The following is a 17,789-nucleotide window of genomic DNA, read 5'->3' as shown; positions in this document are numbered from 1 at the left end:
GGAAGTGATGAGAAGCAGCAGAATTTGTATTTGTTTGAAACAGTACACAGGTGAATATCTGTTGCATTTAAGGTGAGAATAAATTTGATAAGAGATAAATCCCCTTGCGTTCTAGTCGGTCCTCAGAGATTAGAGGGGCTAGGGGCAGCTGGACTTATGTCTTTATAGGTATGCCAACTGTGGCCGTAACTATAGGTCTGGCCTGGATGCTTGAACAGCCTGTATGCTGTAGGTCCGGTTTCATTCAAAAGAAGCCATCAGATTCACAAATAGTGCATATCAGTGGCAGTCACTATAGGTCTGACCCAGCCCAAACACTCATATACTGTAAGTCTGGTTGCCTTCAAGAGAAGCAGTCAGATTCATGAATAGTATGGTTTATTTTTATGCAACATCTACAGATTCTTTAAGATTGCCTACCATGAATGCACAAACTTCAGGTTGGCTATATAGCACTACACAAAAGAAAAATGACTGCAATTGCACACATTTAGTTCCCAAGTATATACTTGGCATAGCAACAGCACAAACCTATCGATCTGTCCCTCTGATTTGGTGTCAGATTATCGTCCCTCCAAGTTAGGTAACAGGGTAACAACTTGGGGTAGTATTTATCTTAGTTTGTATGTGTGAGTGGGTGGGACTGTAGTCAAGCCATTATCTTTTGAGTAATGACACAGAACATTCTTTGGTGCCAGGGGTACAGCTGGTTTTTGTGGGGAGAAAAGGGAGGATGAGAAACAAGGTTGGCTTAATGTGAGGGGTGTAGCTGCGTTTTTTGTGAGAATAAAGGGAGGATGAGGAACAGAGCTGGCAGGCTACTGCAAAAATTGTCCCTTGAGAGAAAAAAGTAGAGCAGGAGATAAATCTGCCCTTGAAATGAGTGAAAGAATGGGACTGTGTGGCCTATACCCTGCTTCTCATTCCTCCTTGGCACCATGACAAACACAAATCACTGGACCTCCATCCCATCCGGTGCTTGCTCTGGGCACCCTGTGTCAAGGAAAAGTGTGTTTTACAGATTTCTCACTGTCTTGCTTTTCTCACGTTTCCAACACCTAACAATATCATAAAATGAAGAAGAATTGGTTTTGACTCTTATGAAAGAAAATAACGTTATGTATGTATAAGAGTTCTGTGAGAGAACTAGCAAGAACATGGACAGGCAAGAACCGGGTGATGTTACTTGAATTTACCAAGAGCAGTTGAGAAGGTCCATCCCCAGAAGTTTGAAAAGAAGTTGAATTGCTGTGGAGAGTGCATCCTTATATTGATGACTGCTAAGAGAGGAAATAGGGGAGAAGTTCATGTGTAGAAATAAATTTCCTTTTTTCATGATGGAATCTTATGTAGGTTTGTGCTGGGAATTCATGCTTTTCAATGTATTCATAAATGCTGTGGAAAAGGGGTAGAATAATGAGGCAAAAAAGTTTGCTGACAGTGTTAAGTTATTCAGGATGCTGATACTGAAGGTCTATCCATGAGCGATTGCAGAAGGACATTGCTGTACTGTTAGATGGCACCCTAAAATGTGGTAATGCAGGCTGCGAAGATAGTATGAAACAGACAACATCTTCTTTATGCACACAGTGATGGGCACTGAAATTATATAATTTGGTAATTAATAAGATCTTGCAACTGAAATGAAAATGCCTGTTCCAAGTTCAGCAGTAGTCAGAATATCAATTTGAATCCTGGAAATGAGGAAGGAAATAAAGACTTGTTATACTGCCATTATATCTTTATCTTATGCCGTGTGCAGTCTAGTTTGCACTTTACAGGATTGTGTTGGCAGAACTGCATGTATAGAGAGGGGCAGAAGGGACAGTCAAAGGAATGGAACAGGTCTGTATGAGAAATGAGTAAATATTAATATTCTTTTGGGGCTGGATCAAAGATGACTGGAAGATGATGAGATAGGGGTCTGTAGTACTGGTGATATGGAAGAGTTAAATCAGTTTTTTCTAATGCATAAGCTAGGTAAACCCAGTGTCACCAATGAGCACAGATTCAAATCAAACAAAAGGAGCTGCTTTGCATAGGTTTTGTTTAAACTGTGTGCCTTTGCCAAAAGATGTTGGGCATGCTCAAGTTTTACATGTATTAAAAAATAAAAAAATTTGAATTCCATACATGGAGGGGGAATTCGGAGATTTTATGAAAAAGATCAGTTGGTGCTGGGTCAGGAATCACTGAGCTGTGGGTTGCTGGTGACAAATAATATGCAAAGAAAGTATCACTGAAAGGGCAGCTCTATATTACCTTCCATAAACATCAGCTCTTGAATGCTGTTTCTATTGGTTTTCTCTGACCTAATGGTATGCATCAGTAAACACATTTTCTACCATGCCCTAGCTCCAGGAAAAGGAGGAGTGGTTAGGAGAGGGGGGAACAAAAAAAAAAGAAAGAGGAAAATGAAAGTAAATTATTATGAGAAGACAGAAGGATGTTAAGAATAAAAACAACTTAGAGGGAACTGGAGAGGGACAGAGAAAAGCAGACTATTCATGAATCTGATGGGGTCTGAGTAGGAGTGGAATGATGCTCAGTGGTGATGCTCAGCCTGGAAGCTTGGTTAGGAGCTTGAAACAGTTGCCAAGTCTCTGTTGTCAAACTACCTGCTATTCCTGACGCTTGAAATGGCCAAGCTGACTAGGGGTGGGTGAAATTTGGCAAGAACATCCCAAGACTTGGTGAGGCTTTGGATGTGGAGGGTAAATAAAGAAGGGAGTGTATATTCAATTTCAGGAGATTTTGGAGAGACTGGAGAAGGAACTTGGCATATTTGCTGTCTATATGGTGAGAGGGTCTTCCTCTTGCCACTGAATGTGCATGAGTTATGATTCCATGACCACACCCAAGTCTCTGTCTCAAGTCCTCCAACTGAGAATTTTCCAATTTACCTTCCTGTTAAGCAGTAGACTTGATTAACAGTATAAGCTACCATGCTGGGTTTTTTTTACCTTCCTGTGGCAGTAAGTCGTGCTACTGAATGTTTTGGTGTGACACAAGGCCAACAAGCTGGGGGAGTGAAACACAGATGGATAAGGAAGTTTTTTGAGACATGACTTCAAGGTGAATTGGTTAGCTGTTACGCACACTACTAAAGAGAGGTGGGGAGGAATTACTGATAGTTATGATGATGTGATGTACGTTTGACCCTCTGTGTCTGTCACATTTCTGTACAGTTGTGTTAGGATGAGAACTTACAAAATAGCAACACTTACTTTTACAAAACAGTTTAGAGTTAGTCTTATAAAACCAGAACAAAAATCCACCCTTAAAACAATCTGTTACTTTGATAATCTTGAAGACTTTCAGTGCTGTCTTAATAAGCTGTGGCATGCTTATGTGGCCATTTGGCTGGCATCTGATTCTTACTTTGTAAGATCGTTACCCTGGGAATTGCTTGCGTTGAGACAGAATTTGGTGATAAACGTATCTTTGTGGACTCATTTTGTCCCTGAAGTGCCATTCAGATTCAAGGCTTCCCTTTAAGAACTTCCTGTGATTTATATTCGATGTTTAATCAAACATGCATACTTCTATCAAAGGTTTATTGATTGTCCCCCACCTAATTATCAAAATGGTGTTGTCCATAGAACGTGGCTGAATGGAATCATTGTACAGCAAAGCAGTAAAACAACTTCCCCCACAACAATTCACTGCAAATTAATCAGGTGTTTTCTTTGGCTATAAATGGGTTAGGAAGATTAATGTTCGTTTGTGTTTTGTAGTTTCCAGTATTGTTTACAATGTGTTTGAAGCTGAGCATGTTCACTCATCTAGAATACTTGAGATAGGCAGTTCAGCCTTTTCCACAGCTTTCTAGAATAATCTGATAGAACATTAAGTTTTCGTTTACATTGCAGTCAAATGTATACTACTATTAAATGTACTGAATTGAAAAATCATTGGTACTTTTAACAGTAACTTGAAAGTATTCTCTTTACTTTTGCTGTGCTTTTTCTCACAGAGGAAAATAAAATTATTCCCAAACGGTCATATGGGAAACCTGCATTTAATCTTCTTTCTAACTTGATTATTTAACACTTGTTTTTTCAAAAACTAAGCCAACGGTTTGGAAATGGTTTCTCTTACCGGTACAGTCAGACTCCTCATGACTTGTCTATGATTGTGTTGGACTTCCCTCTGCACCCTGCTGCCACATGAAATTCTATAGAAGTTTAGTCCTTGTTCCTTCTTAACAGTTGTGTTCTTTGGAAGTAATTGATTTCTTCAGCATCAGACATGCAGTTTCTTTCTGTTGCTCAGTTAATTTTGTGTGTGATAATGCCATCTACCTTTAGAGAGGGTATGTCTCACCTTCAGTTTTTCTGACTGATGTGCCATAATTCAGGAATGAACAGTACAAAACAAAGCTTTGTATAGTTTTGTAATGGATTTTTATAGGGTTTTTTTATCAGGGTTTAACTTTTCAGTGTATTCAAATCAGTCTTACTGAAGCATCATTTTCCCAAATGTTATATTTGTAGTAACTTTTCTCAGGAGAGCCTTTGTGTCAGAATGACCCTTGGATGAGTACACAGCTCTTTGCAGCAGTGCTCTTTTCCTGGCAAATACCAGTAGACTGTTTTTCCCCCTTAGATATTAGGATAGCTGGGAGATGAATATTGGTTTTGTTTAGAATAGCATATGCTTTTTAGTTTCTGGTGCAAAATCAATTACTAAATGAACAGGAAAAATAAATTGATCCAACAACATGTGAGGTGGTTTTTGAATTGGATTTTGATTTGTGTATATATCATCAACTGGTGATAGATGCGCAGTGTGTAGAGAGAAAATTTTATTCTCTTAGAATACATTTAAAAAAGACTCTAAACTGTGATGCTCACTACAGCAGTGCACAAGTTTCTGTACTTAGTGGTTTTTCACATGAGAAGTGATGCAAATGCTTTCACTATGCAAGTCCTTCCAACTGTGAATTTATGAAAATAAGAGAAAACAGGTTTGACTGGTGGTCACATATCATAGAATCATAGAACAATTTGGGTTGGAAGGGACCTTAAAGATCATCTGGTTCCAGCACCCCTGTCATGGGCAGGGACACCTCCCACTACACCAGGTTGCTCAAAGCCCCGTCCAGCCTGGCCTGGAACACTGCCAGAGAGGGGGCAGCCACAGCTTCTCTGGGCAACCTGTTCCAGTGCCTCACCACCCTCACAGTGAATAATTTCTTCCATCTTTCAGTTTAAAGCCATTACCCCTTGTCCTATCACTACACTCCCTCATAAAGAGTCCCTCCCCATCTTTCCTGTAGGCCTATGCTAAGGACTGGAAGGCTGCTATAATATCTGGCAATAATGATCATATGCTTAAAGAAATATGGATCAGTTTTTTGGGCAAGTGTCTTATATGAGTTGATGTTTATCCAGAAAAGCAGGTAAATGGCTAGTGAATAAAATCAGGCAGATTTTTTTTTCTTAATTCATGGAATCATATGGTACCTCAGCTGTAAAGCATGAGTTTTTTTAAGTGTGCATAATGGTTTGTGTGTTTACTCCTTTGCTTTCTTCTTCTAGCTTGTATTGTAAATGTGACTAGTGTGCTTCAAAACCTTTGAAACTTCTGGTTTTGTCTGCCACTTGAAGACTGCAGTGTTTCACTTCTGACAGTCTTAAATAAAATGTATTTCTATTGCGGAAAAGATGCAGCTGCCTGATGTGATAAGGCTCAAACTTCATTTGAATAACTTCTTTTAAACTGAGAGCTGTATTTTATACTAGCACACAGATAGCTAACTGTATTTTATACAGTTATATAAAAGAGTGGGTGTGTTTCATTATGGTATATGGACACAGACTTAGCAAGTTGGTGGTAACAGTCCAGGGGTGAGTCAGGTCCTTCCAAGGCACACCAGAGCTGCCCTCCCAGGTCAAGGAAAACCACGTTGGGCAGTGTGGAGCCACATCCACCAGCCTGGCTCTCACTTGATCCCTGCTCATCTCATTTGGTATACTCCTCCAGTTCCCATCCTTCCCAGTTGATCTCCCCTAGTCAGATTGTATTGATACCTGCCATCCCTTTGGTAATCCTGTTTGCGGTTTGAAGAGTCCTAGCCACCTTTGTTCTTCACTTAAGGGTTTCTCTGTAGTTTTCATTATCCGTAATTGTTTCTTGCCAGCCTTTGAGATTAGAGGGGAGGGCAAAAATTCCAGAAGTACTGAGAGGTTGAGAGTGCCCTGTAGGTTAGTACAGTTGCCTAACTGTTGTGGTTCTAAAAGTCCATTTGCTGGTTTTACTACTGAGATTTTTCTGGTTTACTGTTGAGTTGATGCTTTCAAAGAAATGTCTCGTGTATCAGCAGATCCCATTCCTGAATGTCAGTAGTCAGCTTCAAAGCCAATGTCCACTACTTCATGTGTACTCATGCTTAATTTGTCTGCCTTTTTATTACTCGTGAGCGTCACTGATATTCCTCTGCAGTTTTTGATAGTCCAACTTTGTCCTATCCAGGATACATGTGACAGCACAGACACAATCCCCAGCATAAGTCCTCTGTTGGGACTTCCCTCTACTATAAACAATATCTGTTTATTCAAATTGTTTTCTGGCTGTCTTTAAGGAGTGATTGATCAGGTTATTTGTCATGCAAGGGCCTGTTTAGGAGAGCTTAGTTTCTTGGAGCTGTTTGTGAGAGATCTTTCTTAACTGTCTTCTGGTACTCCAGGTGGACTATATCAGCGTTTTCTTAGTGTGATCATTGAGTCTTTCAGAGAAGGACAAGAGACTGGGATGTGGCTTTTCCTTAAAATAGCTGCATGGAATTATCTGTGCACCCACTAATTCTTTTCTTTTGAGTAATGCTAACATTTTTTTTCTGGTACAAGCATTGAACCTAATTGATCTGTTGTGTCCTAGTTCTGCCCTTAAACCTTTGTCAGAAATTCATGTTGCTTTTTCCTGTCTCTTAGAGCTACAAGATTAAGACTGTTTTAAGTGAGAATTCCCAAATCATAGCCAGTAGGTCTTTCATTCTTGAGTTCTGTTCTAGCACTTAATTATTTTCAACATTGTGAGCTTGTTCTTCACCTTCTTATAAACACACTTGAGGAGGATTCTGCTATGGGAAGTCTCCACAGTTTTTTCTCAGTGTGTAGATCGAAAAAGAGAAGGAGAGGGTTCTTTTTCTGTAGGGCTTCATCTCCCATGAGTCCACCCTTATGTGCTTATTGTCTTCTGGCTGTGGAAGACCACTCTAATAGATCTGCTATTCATTTTCTGTTCTGAAAAGGGCTTATTTTTATGTTTTTTCCTGTTTGTTTCTCAAACTTGGTTGCTGTATTTTTTCACATGTACATTACCTGTTAGAGCTTTTTTTACCCTCCCTTTTTTGGATACCATTCCAGATTTTCTGAAATATATAATTTGACTTCAGGTAGTTTCCCTGACTTTAGTGTTTAGCCATGTTGCTACTTTTTCATAGTTTGTTTAAAGGCTTCTTTTATATGAGGACAAGTAGTTATCTGCCAGTGAGCATGAATGCCTTACAAAAACATGATCAAGAAATAATTATAGCAAACTTTTGGCTAAGCATTTGTACAAAAGGTCGTACAGGAAGAAATGAGCTAGAATATAAGCACAAGTTTTAAAAACAAAAATAATACAAATATTTGTAGCTTTTTATTTTCATATTTTATAATCCTGAATAAACTGCAGTTATTTTTCTTTAACTAGATTTCAAGAATATCTGATTTCTTTAAGTGCCTGCTGTCTTCAAAATCATCTGTGCTAGATGAAAAAATAGTTTTCATTACTAGAGAGGCAACTAAGTCTTGCTTCTCTACCAGTTTAGCAGTAGAGCAGATGGGTTTGATGGATTTATTATTGGATGGATAAGGAATTGGCAAGATGGCCACATCCAAAGAGTTGCAGTTAATGGCTCAGTAACCAAATGGAGATCAGTAATGACTGCTATCCCTCACGGGATATATATTGGGACCAATACTATTTAGTATCTTTATTAATGACATGGACAGTGGAATTGAGTGTACCCTCAACAAGTTTACAGATGACAGCAAACTGAGTGGTGCAGTGCATATGCTTGAGGGAAGGGATGCCATCCAGAGGGACCTTGACAGGCTTGAGGAGAGGGTCCACATGAACTGCGTGAAGTTTGACATGGCCAAGTGCAAGGTTCTCCTGCACCTGGGTCAAGGGCAATCACTGGCATCAATACAGGCTGAGGGACAAATGGATTGAGAGCAGTCCTGAGGAGAAGGACTTGGGGATGTTGGTAGATGGAAAATTGGACATGAGCCGGCAATGTGTGCTTGCAGCCTGTAAAGCCACTTGTATCCTGGGCTGTGTCAAAAGAAGTGTGACCAAAAGGTCAAGGGAGGTGATTATTCTCCTCTATTCTGCTATTGGGAGACCCTACCTGGATACTATATTCAATTCTGGGGTCCTCAGCACAGGACGTGGATGTGTTGGAACAAGTCCAGTGGAGGGCCATGAAAATGATGAAAGGGCTGGAGTGCATCTGTGCTGTGAAGACAGGCTGAGAGAGTTGGGGTTGTTGAGCCTGGAGAAGAGAAGGCTTAATGGAAACCTTATTGAGGCCTGTCAGTATTTAAAGGGGGCTTATAAGAAAAATGGAGAGACTTTTTACCAGGACCTGTAGTGATAGGGCAAGGTTTAACAATTTTAAACTAAAAGAGGTAGGTTTAGATTAGATATAAGGGAGAAATTGTTCATGATGAGGGTGGTGAAACACTGGAACAGGTTGCTAGAGGAGTTGTGGATGCCCCCTTCCTGTAAGTGTTCAAGGCCAGGTTGGATGGGGCTTTGAGGAGCCTGATCTGGTGAAAGGTGTCCCTGCCCATGGCAGGGGGTTAGAAGTAGGTGGTATTTAAAAGTCCTTTCTGACCAAACCATTTTATGATTCTAAGTGGACAGGATTTCCTGTTTGACTTATAAATGTATGCATTAAACCATTCTGGGGATGTCTATGTTTTCTATAGTTAAATTCTGTTTAATACTTACAGATTGAGTTAAGAAATTTTAAGAAATGTTGCATTTCTTGAGTTTGTAAGTAAAACTTAGTATTAATTTTTTCAAAAGCAAAAAGCAAGTGTTGCATTAAATGTTGCAAAATTGGAAGTAGATACTGGGCCCTCACTTTGTCCCAAATACAAATGATTCTGCTTCAGGTTTCTGCCATGCACAGATAGACATAAATTACCAGTTTTCCAACTGAATGTACTTTTCAAAACAAAATGTTTTATAGACACTTAAAGGCTTTTTAAAGACAATTAAGGAAAAATAATTCAGTAGGACAATATTTTTCTTGGCTTCCTCCAGGGAATAAATTTGGGATTTGTATTTTCCTTTAAACTGCTGTTAAAACAGGTGTATCTATTGTCCAAAAAGTCTTTCTCTATGGAATTATATTTTTAATTTTGCTGTTTCTTTTGGTTCATTTTTTCTTTTTTTCCGTCTTGAATTGTCTATCCTTAAACTTGATGCTAAATTGGGCTCTCTCCTACCTGTTAGAAAGTAATGGGATGCTAGCAACAACCTATTTGATCCTGTTGGGTTTTGGCATATTCTGGATGTGTGGTACCAAGATACCTGACGGCGTGCATCTGGTGCTTCAGAATCAATTGTGTGCAACTCTTTGTGTTTTCCAGCACTGTGTTGTAGCTTACTCAGTGCTTTGAACCACTCTGTTCCCTTGTTTTTTTCTGGTAATTTCAAAGCTGATGAACTGGTCAGGTGTGGTCTCAGTTTATCTATGTGAGTCAGCAGTTCTGCCGCCTCATATCTGTGTGTGTCATAGGTGAAGGAGCTACTGTTCCTATCTCTTCCAGGACTGTTTTCAGATGGGCAAGGTGGCTACTGGAATCTAGGTTGATGCCAATTGATTTTACTAGTATTTTGGGCTTTGAGAGTGCTGATCAGGAATACCCAAACTGAGTCTGATGAGGCACTGCCCGAGTGCAAGAAAACTGTTTCTGGCACTGTAGTGGCCCCAGAAGTAGTTTAGCTGTAGTTGCACATCACACCACCGAGTGTCAGGAGGAGTGACCCACAGTCTGGTAAATCACCTGTGTGTAACTGAAGTTGAGCACTAAACTATGAGTATAAAACAGAAGAAACTGATGGGAGGTTCTTGATTTTCTGCCCCTCTTCTCCCTTTCCCTCATGGTGATGAAGAGCATTTATGTATTTGGATTCTAGAAGCTTGTTGTTGTGTAAGAAGTGCATAAATAATTCAGAATATTTTACAACAGCAATTAGCATTAGTGAGAAGTAGTAACAGTTGTTATAAAAATGGATGTCTAGCTGTGAACTGACTATAACTTCACTGTTTTAATGGAAATCCTTCCAAGCTGATACACTGATACTTATGCTTGGACAAACCAGTTTTTTTCATATTGTCTTTAGATAGTTATGCAAAGTTTTACTTAAAACTGGTTTTGACAGGAGAGGATAGAAGAAAGTATCTCATGTATGCAGAGAGAAGAAATCCTGTTGTGAAAACTGAAATACAATTGAAGAATGTCTACATACTAGCTTCAGAATGATAAATTATTGCACTATGTTTTCTGAGGTAGCCATTTGCTGAAAGTTGAATGAATCTTAGGAAGTTAAATATACTCTTAATATCTTTATGGATATTAATCTAGTTCAATATATTGCATTGGTCAGGATGTGTAGTAGGAGGGAAGAGCAGTCTTTTGGCTTTGGTTCTGTTTCAGAGGCCATTGTATGGAAAAATTCCCGATTCTTCTTGTCTTTAGGAAGAAAGTTAAAAAACTGTGGGTGGTCATTCCAATTATCAGGGCTCTATTTTTGAGCGAATATACTTATAAACATGAATGTTTTAGACAAAAACACAATGCAAGTTAAGTCTTTAAAACTGTATTGGTATTTTGTATCTGGTCTTTATATGTATGGCAGCAACAAATCTTAGACAGACCTCTGTTAACACCTAGATTTGTTTGAAGGAGAAAAGAGCAGCATTTTGTTCAAAGCCATATATTGTGAATGATTGAAGGTTTTCACAGCAAGTAAATAGCCTTGGATGATGGAGTCCTGACTCAGTGTGAAGGAACGAGTTGTTTCCAATTACCACTTATCAGTCATAGCTATGAAGTTGGTTAATGTACAGTTCTCACTATGCAGCAAACTTCTGATGAGTATATGTCATGCTGGATTGCTTCTGCCGGGAGATGCATGTATGAGTAAAAAGAATAGAGTTATTACTGCATTCTGGGAGAAAACTGTTGCAAAACTCCACTACTTGTATACTGTGGCTGTTTTGGTGGTTAGACATTCATGACGTTACAAAGCTGTGTTAAAATTGAGAACTCAGATGGATTTTTGCTTAAGCATTTGTAATACTAGTGATATATTATCTCTTGAGTTAATGCAGTGAATGAAGGAAGTCTATACTTTTTCCAGATCTGCTGTTTTAAGTGATAGAATTGCTACATGCTCTTTCTCACTGGGCTGGATTTTTTTTTGCTTAATGGAAAATAAAGATATTTGATTCAGCAGGCATATGATGGTGAATATAGTAAGTTTTTGGTTAAGCATCTGTTATGCTTCCATAAAGGTAGTTAAGTGTATTAATTTTTTTGCCCTAGAAGAAAAAACTTAATGAGAGCTAACATATTTGCATATCATATGTATTTCCTTTGTAACTTCACCTGCAGGTGTCTCCTATATTTAGTGATAGCAAAACTAGGTGTATAGTGACCATTGCAAAGAAAAACCTGTTGTCTTTTAAGCATTTTGGATCTTGCATTATATTTCATTGGACCATTTAATATTTTTTTAAATGGAGATGCCTTTTCTGGTAATATATATTTAAAACTTGATCAGAATTAAAAGTGGCATTTTCTTGTGGAAAAATAATCTATTTTTATACTACTTAAAGCTGCAGAATATATTTCTGATAACTTTTTTTTTTTTTTTTCAGTTGTACTCGCTAAATGATTATAAGCCACCCATTTCTAAAGCTAAAATGACACAGATCACCAAGGCAGCAATCAAGGCTATAAAGGTAAGAAATTGGCTAACATCTTTTGACTTCCTTTCCATTTTGCATCTGCATCAGAATAACTAAATATCTTAAAGAACTTCCTGCAGAACTTTCCACCTCTCTTGTTCTCTGTAGTTTCCAAGTTACGATCAAATGTAGTGATGGGATTTTCAGGAGCGCAACAGAAGGTGTAGTTTGTTGTGTGACTTCCATTTTCTAGTTGTTGTATGTGAGAAAGAATTACACCAACTTGACTCTTCACTCTGTACCAACTTGATTGTTCAATCAGGTCTGAAAAACAGAGTTTATTTCCCTCAGTTTAAAACGGAAACACATTTCCTGAGAACAGATGAATAAATATAAAACTAATTATGCACGCACACACACCCCACCCCTGCCCAAATATAAGCTATATTGGTCTTTGAATCAGTACAGTTGTTTAAGTTTTATCTAATTTTTATAAATTCCTAGACTACTTTTCATGGTAGTGTTCATTCTATTTTTGATGTTGCTTAGATACGAACTGTGCTTAAGTTTTAGCATTAGTACACTAATTAAAGACTTTCTTGCCTCAAAGTAAAACTAATTGCCAAACAGCAATGGAGCAGCAGAAAATAGGACTGAAAAATGGTGAAAGAAAGAAGTATGCCATTAGTGTTAAGCATTAAAACAAATGGAAACTCAGTGAAAACTGGACAGGTGGAAAAGAGGATAGGATAAAAGCTAAAAGCCATGAACTTATGCTCTTCCTACCTGTGTTCTTATGGGAATGCAGATACATTTTCAGATTATGCAATCTGTCCATATTGGGATTTTGTGTGATTTGGAGAGAGAGTAATTTGATGACAGAAGAGTGAAATTCACTGGCTTGCTTAAATATGTGAAGTCTATGTAAATTAGTCTGTGTTTCAATATAATGAAAATTATGAAAACTTTTATTGGACATAAACAATAGTAAATGATAGTAAATGGTTCTATAAATTAAGCAATTAAATTATACCAAAATGTATTATCATGTATTTAACTTGGAAATCCTGCTTCCACTCTTTATCATTTCAATAACAACATTTAATTTTGTAGAGCAGTTATTGAGATGATTTAGAGCCATTGTGATGACACGTGAGCTAAAAAAAAAACAGGCCAATTTTTAAGAAAAAGTATTCAGTAGATGTTATAAGGTCTTCCTATACTCATGTTTTTAGGTTATTAAAGTGAACACTTGGAAAATAAATACAGAGAAGTACTGTGCTTAGTAACATTAGGTTAATATCTTCAGTCATGTACAATTAAATAATGTTTTTGAATGAACAATTATATTATTCTCAGCTCTCACTAAATAAGCACAACTTATTTTTAAAAAATCCTGTGTAAAAAAAACCTTCAGAAGGTGAGAAAAAGTGAGATTAGCTCTTTTTATATGCTGTTAAAAGTTTTAAGGAAGACAGCACACTCAGCTGTAGATCTTGGATTGCTGGTTAATCGACCAAGGTTTCTAATTCTGGTTTTACTATGAATACTGCATGACTTGAACAAGTATAAGTATCTCAAGATTTTCTCCTCTGTTGAAATACTATTTTATTTTGCAGTTCTACAAGCATGTTGTACAGAGTGTTGAGAAATTCATTCAAAAGGTAAGTCAGTCACGGATATTTTGTTAGCACTGAGAAAAATGTCCTCATTTTGAATTAGAGAGTATTGAAGATGATTGGGTTTTAGGTATACATATGGATTAATATTTTTATCACACATAAGTTTATTTCAGTTTTTAGTCATGTTCAGTTTCTGCTAATTATCAGTAGGTGATCATAACCCATGATGCAGAAAGATAAATACTTTGTCCCCATTTTGTAGTTATGATATACTTTGATCTGAATGACTGTGGATACTGTCTTAGGACTACTCCTCTATGTGCGTTCATTTAATGTTAAAAGAGGCTGTCAGTGTAGTCCATGTGAACAGCTAACAGTAAAAGAATTAAAAGTGGTTTGGTGAGTGACAGTTGCTTTTGCTTTTCTGCTAGGTTTTCCCATAGATTTTAAAGCTGAAGGAAAGATGACCATTCAGCCTCTTTTGTGGAGCATGAGATGTAACATTTCAGTTGGTGGTTCCTGCTAGTAATTTAAAACAAAAAATATTTATATGGCTAGATTAGAATTACATTTTGTGAAGATGCAGTGTTAATGTACAAATTTGGAATAACAAAGAATTTTATAGAGCTTTGTTTTCTTGTAGCAGTTAATTATTCTTGGGTAAAACTTGCATATTGTATCTCCATTTGGAAATGCATGGATTCCAATTTCTGAGTCTTTCCTCCTTGTCTGCATTGTACTTGCTTGTTCAGTTGATCATTTAGGTACTGAATTTCTTCTTCTTTTGTAAATAGGAGTAAATTATGATCAAATTGCATTTTTATTTTGACAAACAAGCTAAAGACGTTATTGTTAATGTTGCAACGTTGGATGCAATTTTTCTTTTGTTGTCCATTTTATGAAGCAGTCTAGATTGTTCTGTGTCAGTAACCTGGCTTCCTCATTACCTTTTAGTCCTTGGTGCCCTTTGTATGCTCCAGTGCCTTTTGGCAGTGGTTGGGCAGTGTAAACAAGGTTCAGCTTCTTGTCTCAGAACAGTTAATGAATTATTTAGGTACTAGAACACCAGTCCTATATGGAAAAGGTGTCATATGTATGTTTCATGGCACAAGTAAAGACTAGGAGGATACTTTACCATCACTGCTGTTGTTTTGTCAAGTAGTTGTCTTTTGGATCATTGCTTTTGACTTCTTTCCATCTCTTAGAAAAAGGATCAATATCTTCTGATCCCTGTTTTAATACTACATGTGGCTATAGGAGGATGAGAGCAGGTGTACATCTTCCCCATCTCTGAGCAGTAGCATTTGCAGTTTCATGTCCCAAAATTAATCCTAATTGCCTGAATTCCAAATACTGCTTTTTAGTTGCAGTGACTGTGATTGGCAATTCTGAATTCAGAGGCATGAGAGAAGATTTATCCTCTGAATGGTAGTTTGTCAGGAACTGGACAGGCTGTTGATGACCCTTCCACAAGCTGCTAAGAATGTGGGTTATCACACATTGGTGTTTGGTGTCTAGTACTACTTGATAAGGGAGTTTTGCTCTGGTGCTTAGAGAAGGCAGATGTATATTATTATGGACGACCTTGTTAATGATCACTCTGGATTAGATGTTTCCCTTTAGGTTTGATGTCTTCTTTTCAGTATTTCATGAACTATTTAGTGAAACATGCAAATTATTACTAATATCAAATAGTTCTTATTTTAGTAGAATCAGAGGTAAGTAGATGAAAGCGCTTCTCTAGCCATTTGATATTTATGGACATGAGTTTTATATTTGGAATATAATTGGATTATTTTTCTGGAAGCAATCACTTCAAGTTAAAGCTCAAAGCTACTGAATCTTCCATTAAAATCAGCCATAAACTTGTCCAGAGTGATGTCAGTGCTATCTCAATTAGTTTACTGTTGATTCTTTCCTACTCCAATTTTTTTTTTTCTTCAAAATTAATTTCATGAGGTTACTGAAACTTCAGGTGAAATAATTGTCGGTGACATTCCTTGTTTTATGACACAACTCACTGCTCTGTTGGTTTTGTTGGCTGTTTTATTCTCTGACAAGATGTCACTTCGGGGTCAAATGACCATATTCCATATATGTAAGGATATTCCACTGTGAGAGCAAGACTTGAATCATTTGAGTAATCAAATTATGTTATTGCTTAGATTCACTAGAAAAGTAAGTGAATGTGCATTGTGTAAAAAAAACTTAGATTGGGGATATGCAGACTCACTGCCCCAGCTGTCATTCTTGTTTATTTATTTTTTTATTTGTATTTTATTTTCCTCTTTCATCTTCTATATTGCTATATTACTTACAATCTTTTGTTCTTTCTGCACGTGCCATGTTTTTAAATACTCCACCTAGCATATTTGCTGAGTTTTCTTATTAAATATCTGTGTTTTTACTAATTTCGTTATTGTGAAAAGTCATATACATGTCTGTTCTGTATAAAGAATACTATTATTTTTGGTAATAATTTTGCTAAAATTTGAGTAGTTACAACACACTGAAGTGATTCTCTGAAGACAGTGTATTGTATGCAGTTAGCTTTTAATTTCATAATTTTAATCATGTACATTTATTCTTAAAAGGACACATGCCTAAAAATAGAGAATGCCATACTTAAAAACACTGAACCATGTTTAGAGCCTAAATAAAGATTGCTAGCAAATCAGCACTTTTCAAAACAGGACTTTTGTATCCAAGCTATGATAAAATTAGTAGTTTGAAGAGTTTGTTTAACACTGTATTAGAGATAATGAATTTAATGTGTCACATAGTATCTTCACAGTATCTGGGTCAGAGAGGGAATGGGCATATTTTCCCATGTTTTTCATAGTACCTTGTGCGATGTGTACAACCAATATTCATGAAGTGAGTCCATGTTATAGTACATTCTGGTGGTGACTTATCACTTATGACGTCTATAATACTTTTCATTCTGTCTTAAAACTGTTTGTGCTAGTCTGGTACAAATACTTTGCAATTGAAAGTCAATAAATGGAGCTTTAATTGTGAAGTAAGTAAAATTATCAAAGTAATTAGTATTGTAGTTAGCAGACATGCTTTATAAATACAATGCTGTTTGTAAATGCAAGCTTTCCGCAGTTTTAAAATAAGTATCAGTGGTATATTCCCAGCCAAACAGAGTTTGTTCTGGTGGGAGCAGGATATACCACATGCTACTTATAACAATGTAAAATAAAGTAAACAAATAACTTTAATGTTTGCTTTGATAATAAAGAAGGACAAAAATAGTTTGAATTATATTTACAGCCAGTCCCAATGTACTGTTAAGAATTTGGTCATGATGTATGCTGTTCTCTTAAAGTAGGTGCCTGCATTTAAAAAGAGTATGTGGTTCATGTGCTAATTTTTAATAGATAAATTCTAAAAATATTTTTTTAGTAGTAGTAATTTGATTTTAAACCATTTGCATATTTGCAGAATGCATATAGATGTTATAATTCAAACATTAAAGGTTAGTTGGTTTTGGAGTTTCATTTTTGAGGATGTCATTAAATAGAGAACATTTTGGTAATACTTTGACCCATTTAAAGTTAGAGAGGACTGTTCATACTTAATCTGCCATTAAGGGGTTTTGGTATTTTTCACATATGCACATTTTAAATTATTATTCTTTGTAGTGTAAACCAGAATACAAGGTACCTGGTCTGTATGTCATTGACTCCATTGTAAGACAGTCCCGGCATCAGTTTGGACAAGAAAAGGATGTGTTTGCTCCAAGATTCAGTAATAACATCATCAGCACTTTCCAGAACTTGTACCGTTGTCCTGGGGATGACAAGGTAAGCCACTTATTATAGTTTTTTCTCTAATTGAAGCAATCTTTGTATGTTATCTGTAAAGAATAAAGATTTTGATCTCACTTTTTGTTTGCTAGAGTGGATCTTATTGTAGACTTACACATTTATATGTATTTCTTTGAATTTTGCTTCTCTGAAGGTAGGGATAGGGGAAGACCTATCCAGTTAGATTAATTAGAATTTCAAAAAGGTTTTAAGGAAGGTTGCAGTCACTTGAATTCATGTATTTTGATGGGAAAAAAAATAAGTGGGCATTTGGTAGGATAGGGAGTTGTAGTCAGTCCTTTATTGTCCTCTTCCCCTCTTCAGTGAGAAAATGAATGAACGGGTTTCTTCAAGGAATAAACAATCTTTCTT

General features: G+C 36.9%; 1 protein-coding gene across 6 annotated transcripts in view; it reads left to right on the top strand.

The window, feature by feature from the left end:
- SCAF8 (SR-related CTD associated factor 8) overlaps positions 1-17,789 on the top strand; it is a 165,394-nt gene that overhangs the window by 13,814 nt on the left and 133,791 nt on the right. For all 6 annotated transcript variants that reach the window (XM_026845630.1, XM_026845628.1, XM_026845631.1 and 3 more), the window contains exons 2-4: positions 11,951-12,034; positions 13,600-13,644; positions 17,253-17,414. In XM_026845630.1, coding sequence (XP_026701431.1) covers positions 11,951-12,034; positions 13,600-13,644; positions 17,253-17,414 — 291 coding nt within the window. The remainder of the gene's footprint in view (positions 1-11,950; positions 12,035-13,599; positions 13,645-17,252; positions 17,415-17,789) is intronic.

This window comes from Athene cunicularia (assembly GCF_003259725.1).
Source record: "Athene cunicularia isolate RWA chromosome 3 unlocalized genomic scaffold, athCun1 chr3_part1, whole genome shotgun sequence".
Taxonomy (NCBI): domain Eukaryota; kingdom Metazoa; phylum Chordata; class Aves; order Strigiformes; family Strigidae; genus Athene; species Athene cunicularia.
Note: the sequence above shows the minus strand (reverse complement) of the source record. Positions and strands in the feature narration are given on the sequence as shown.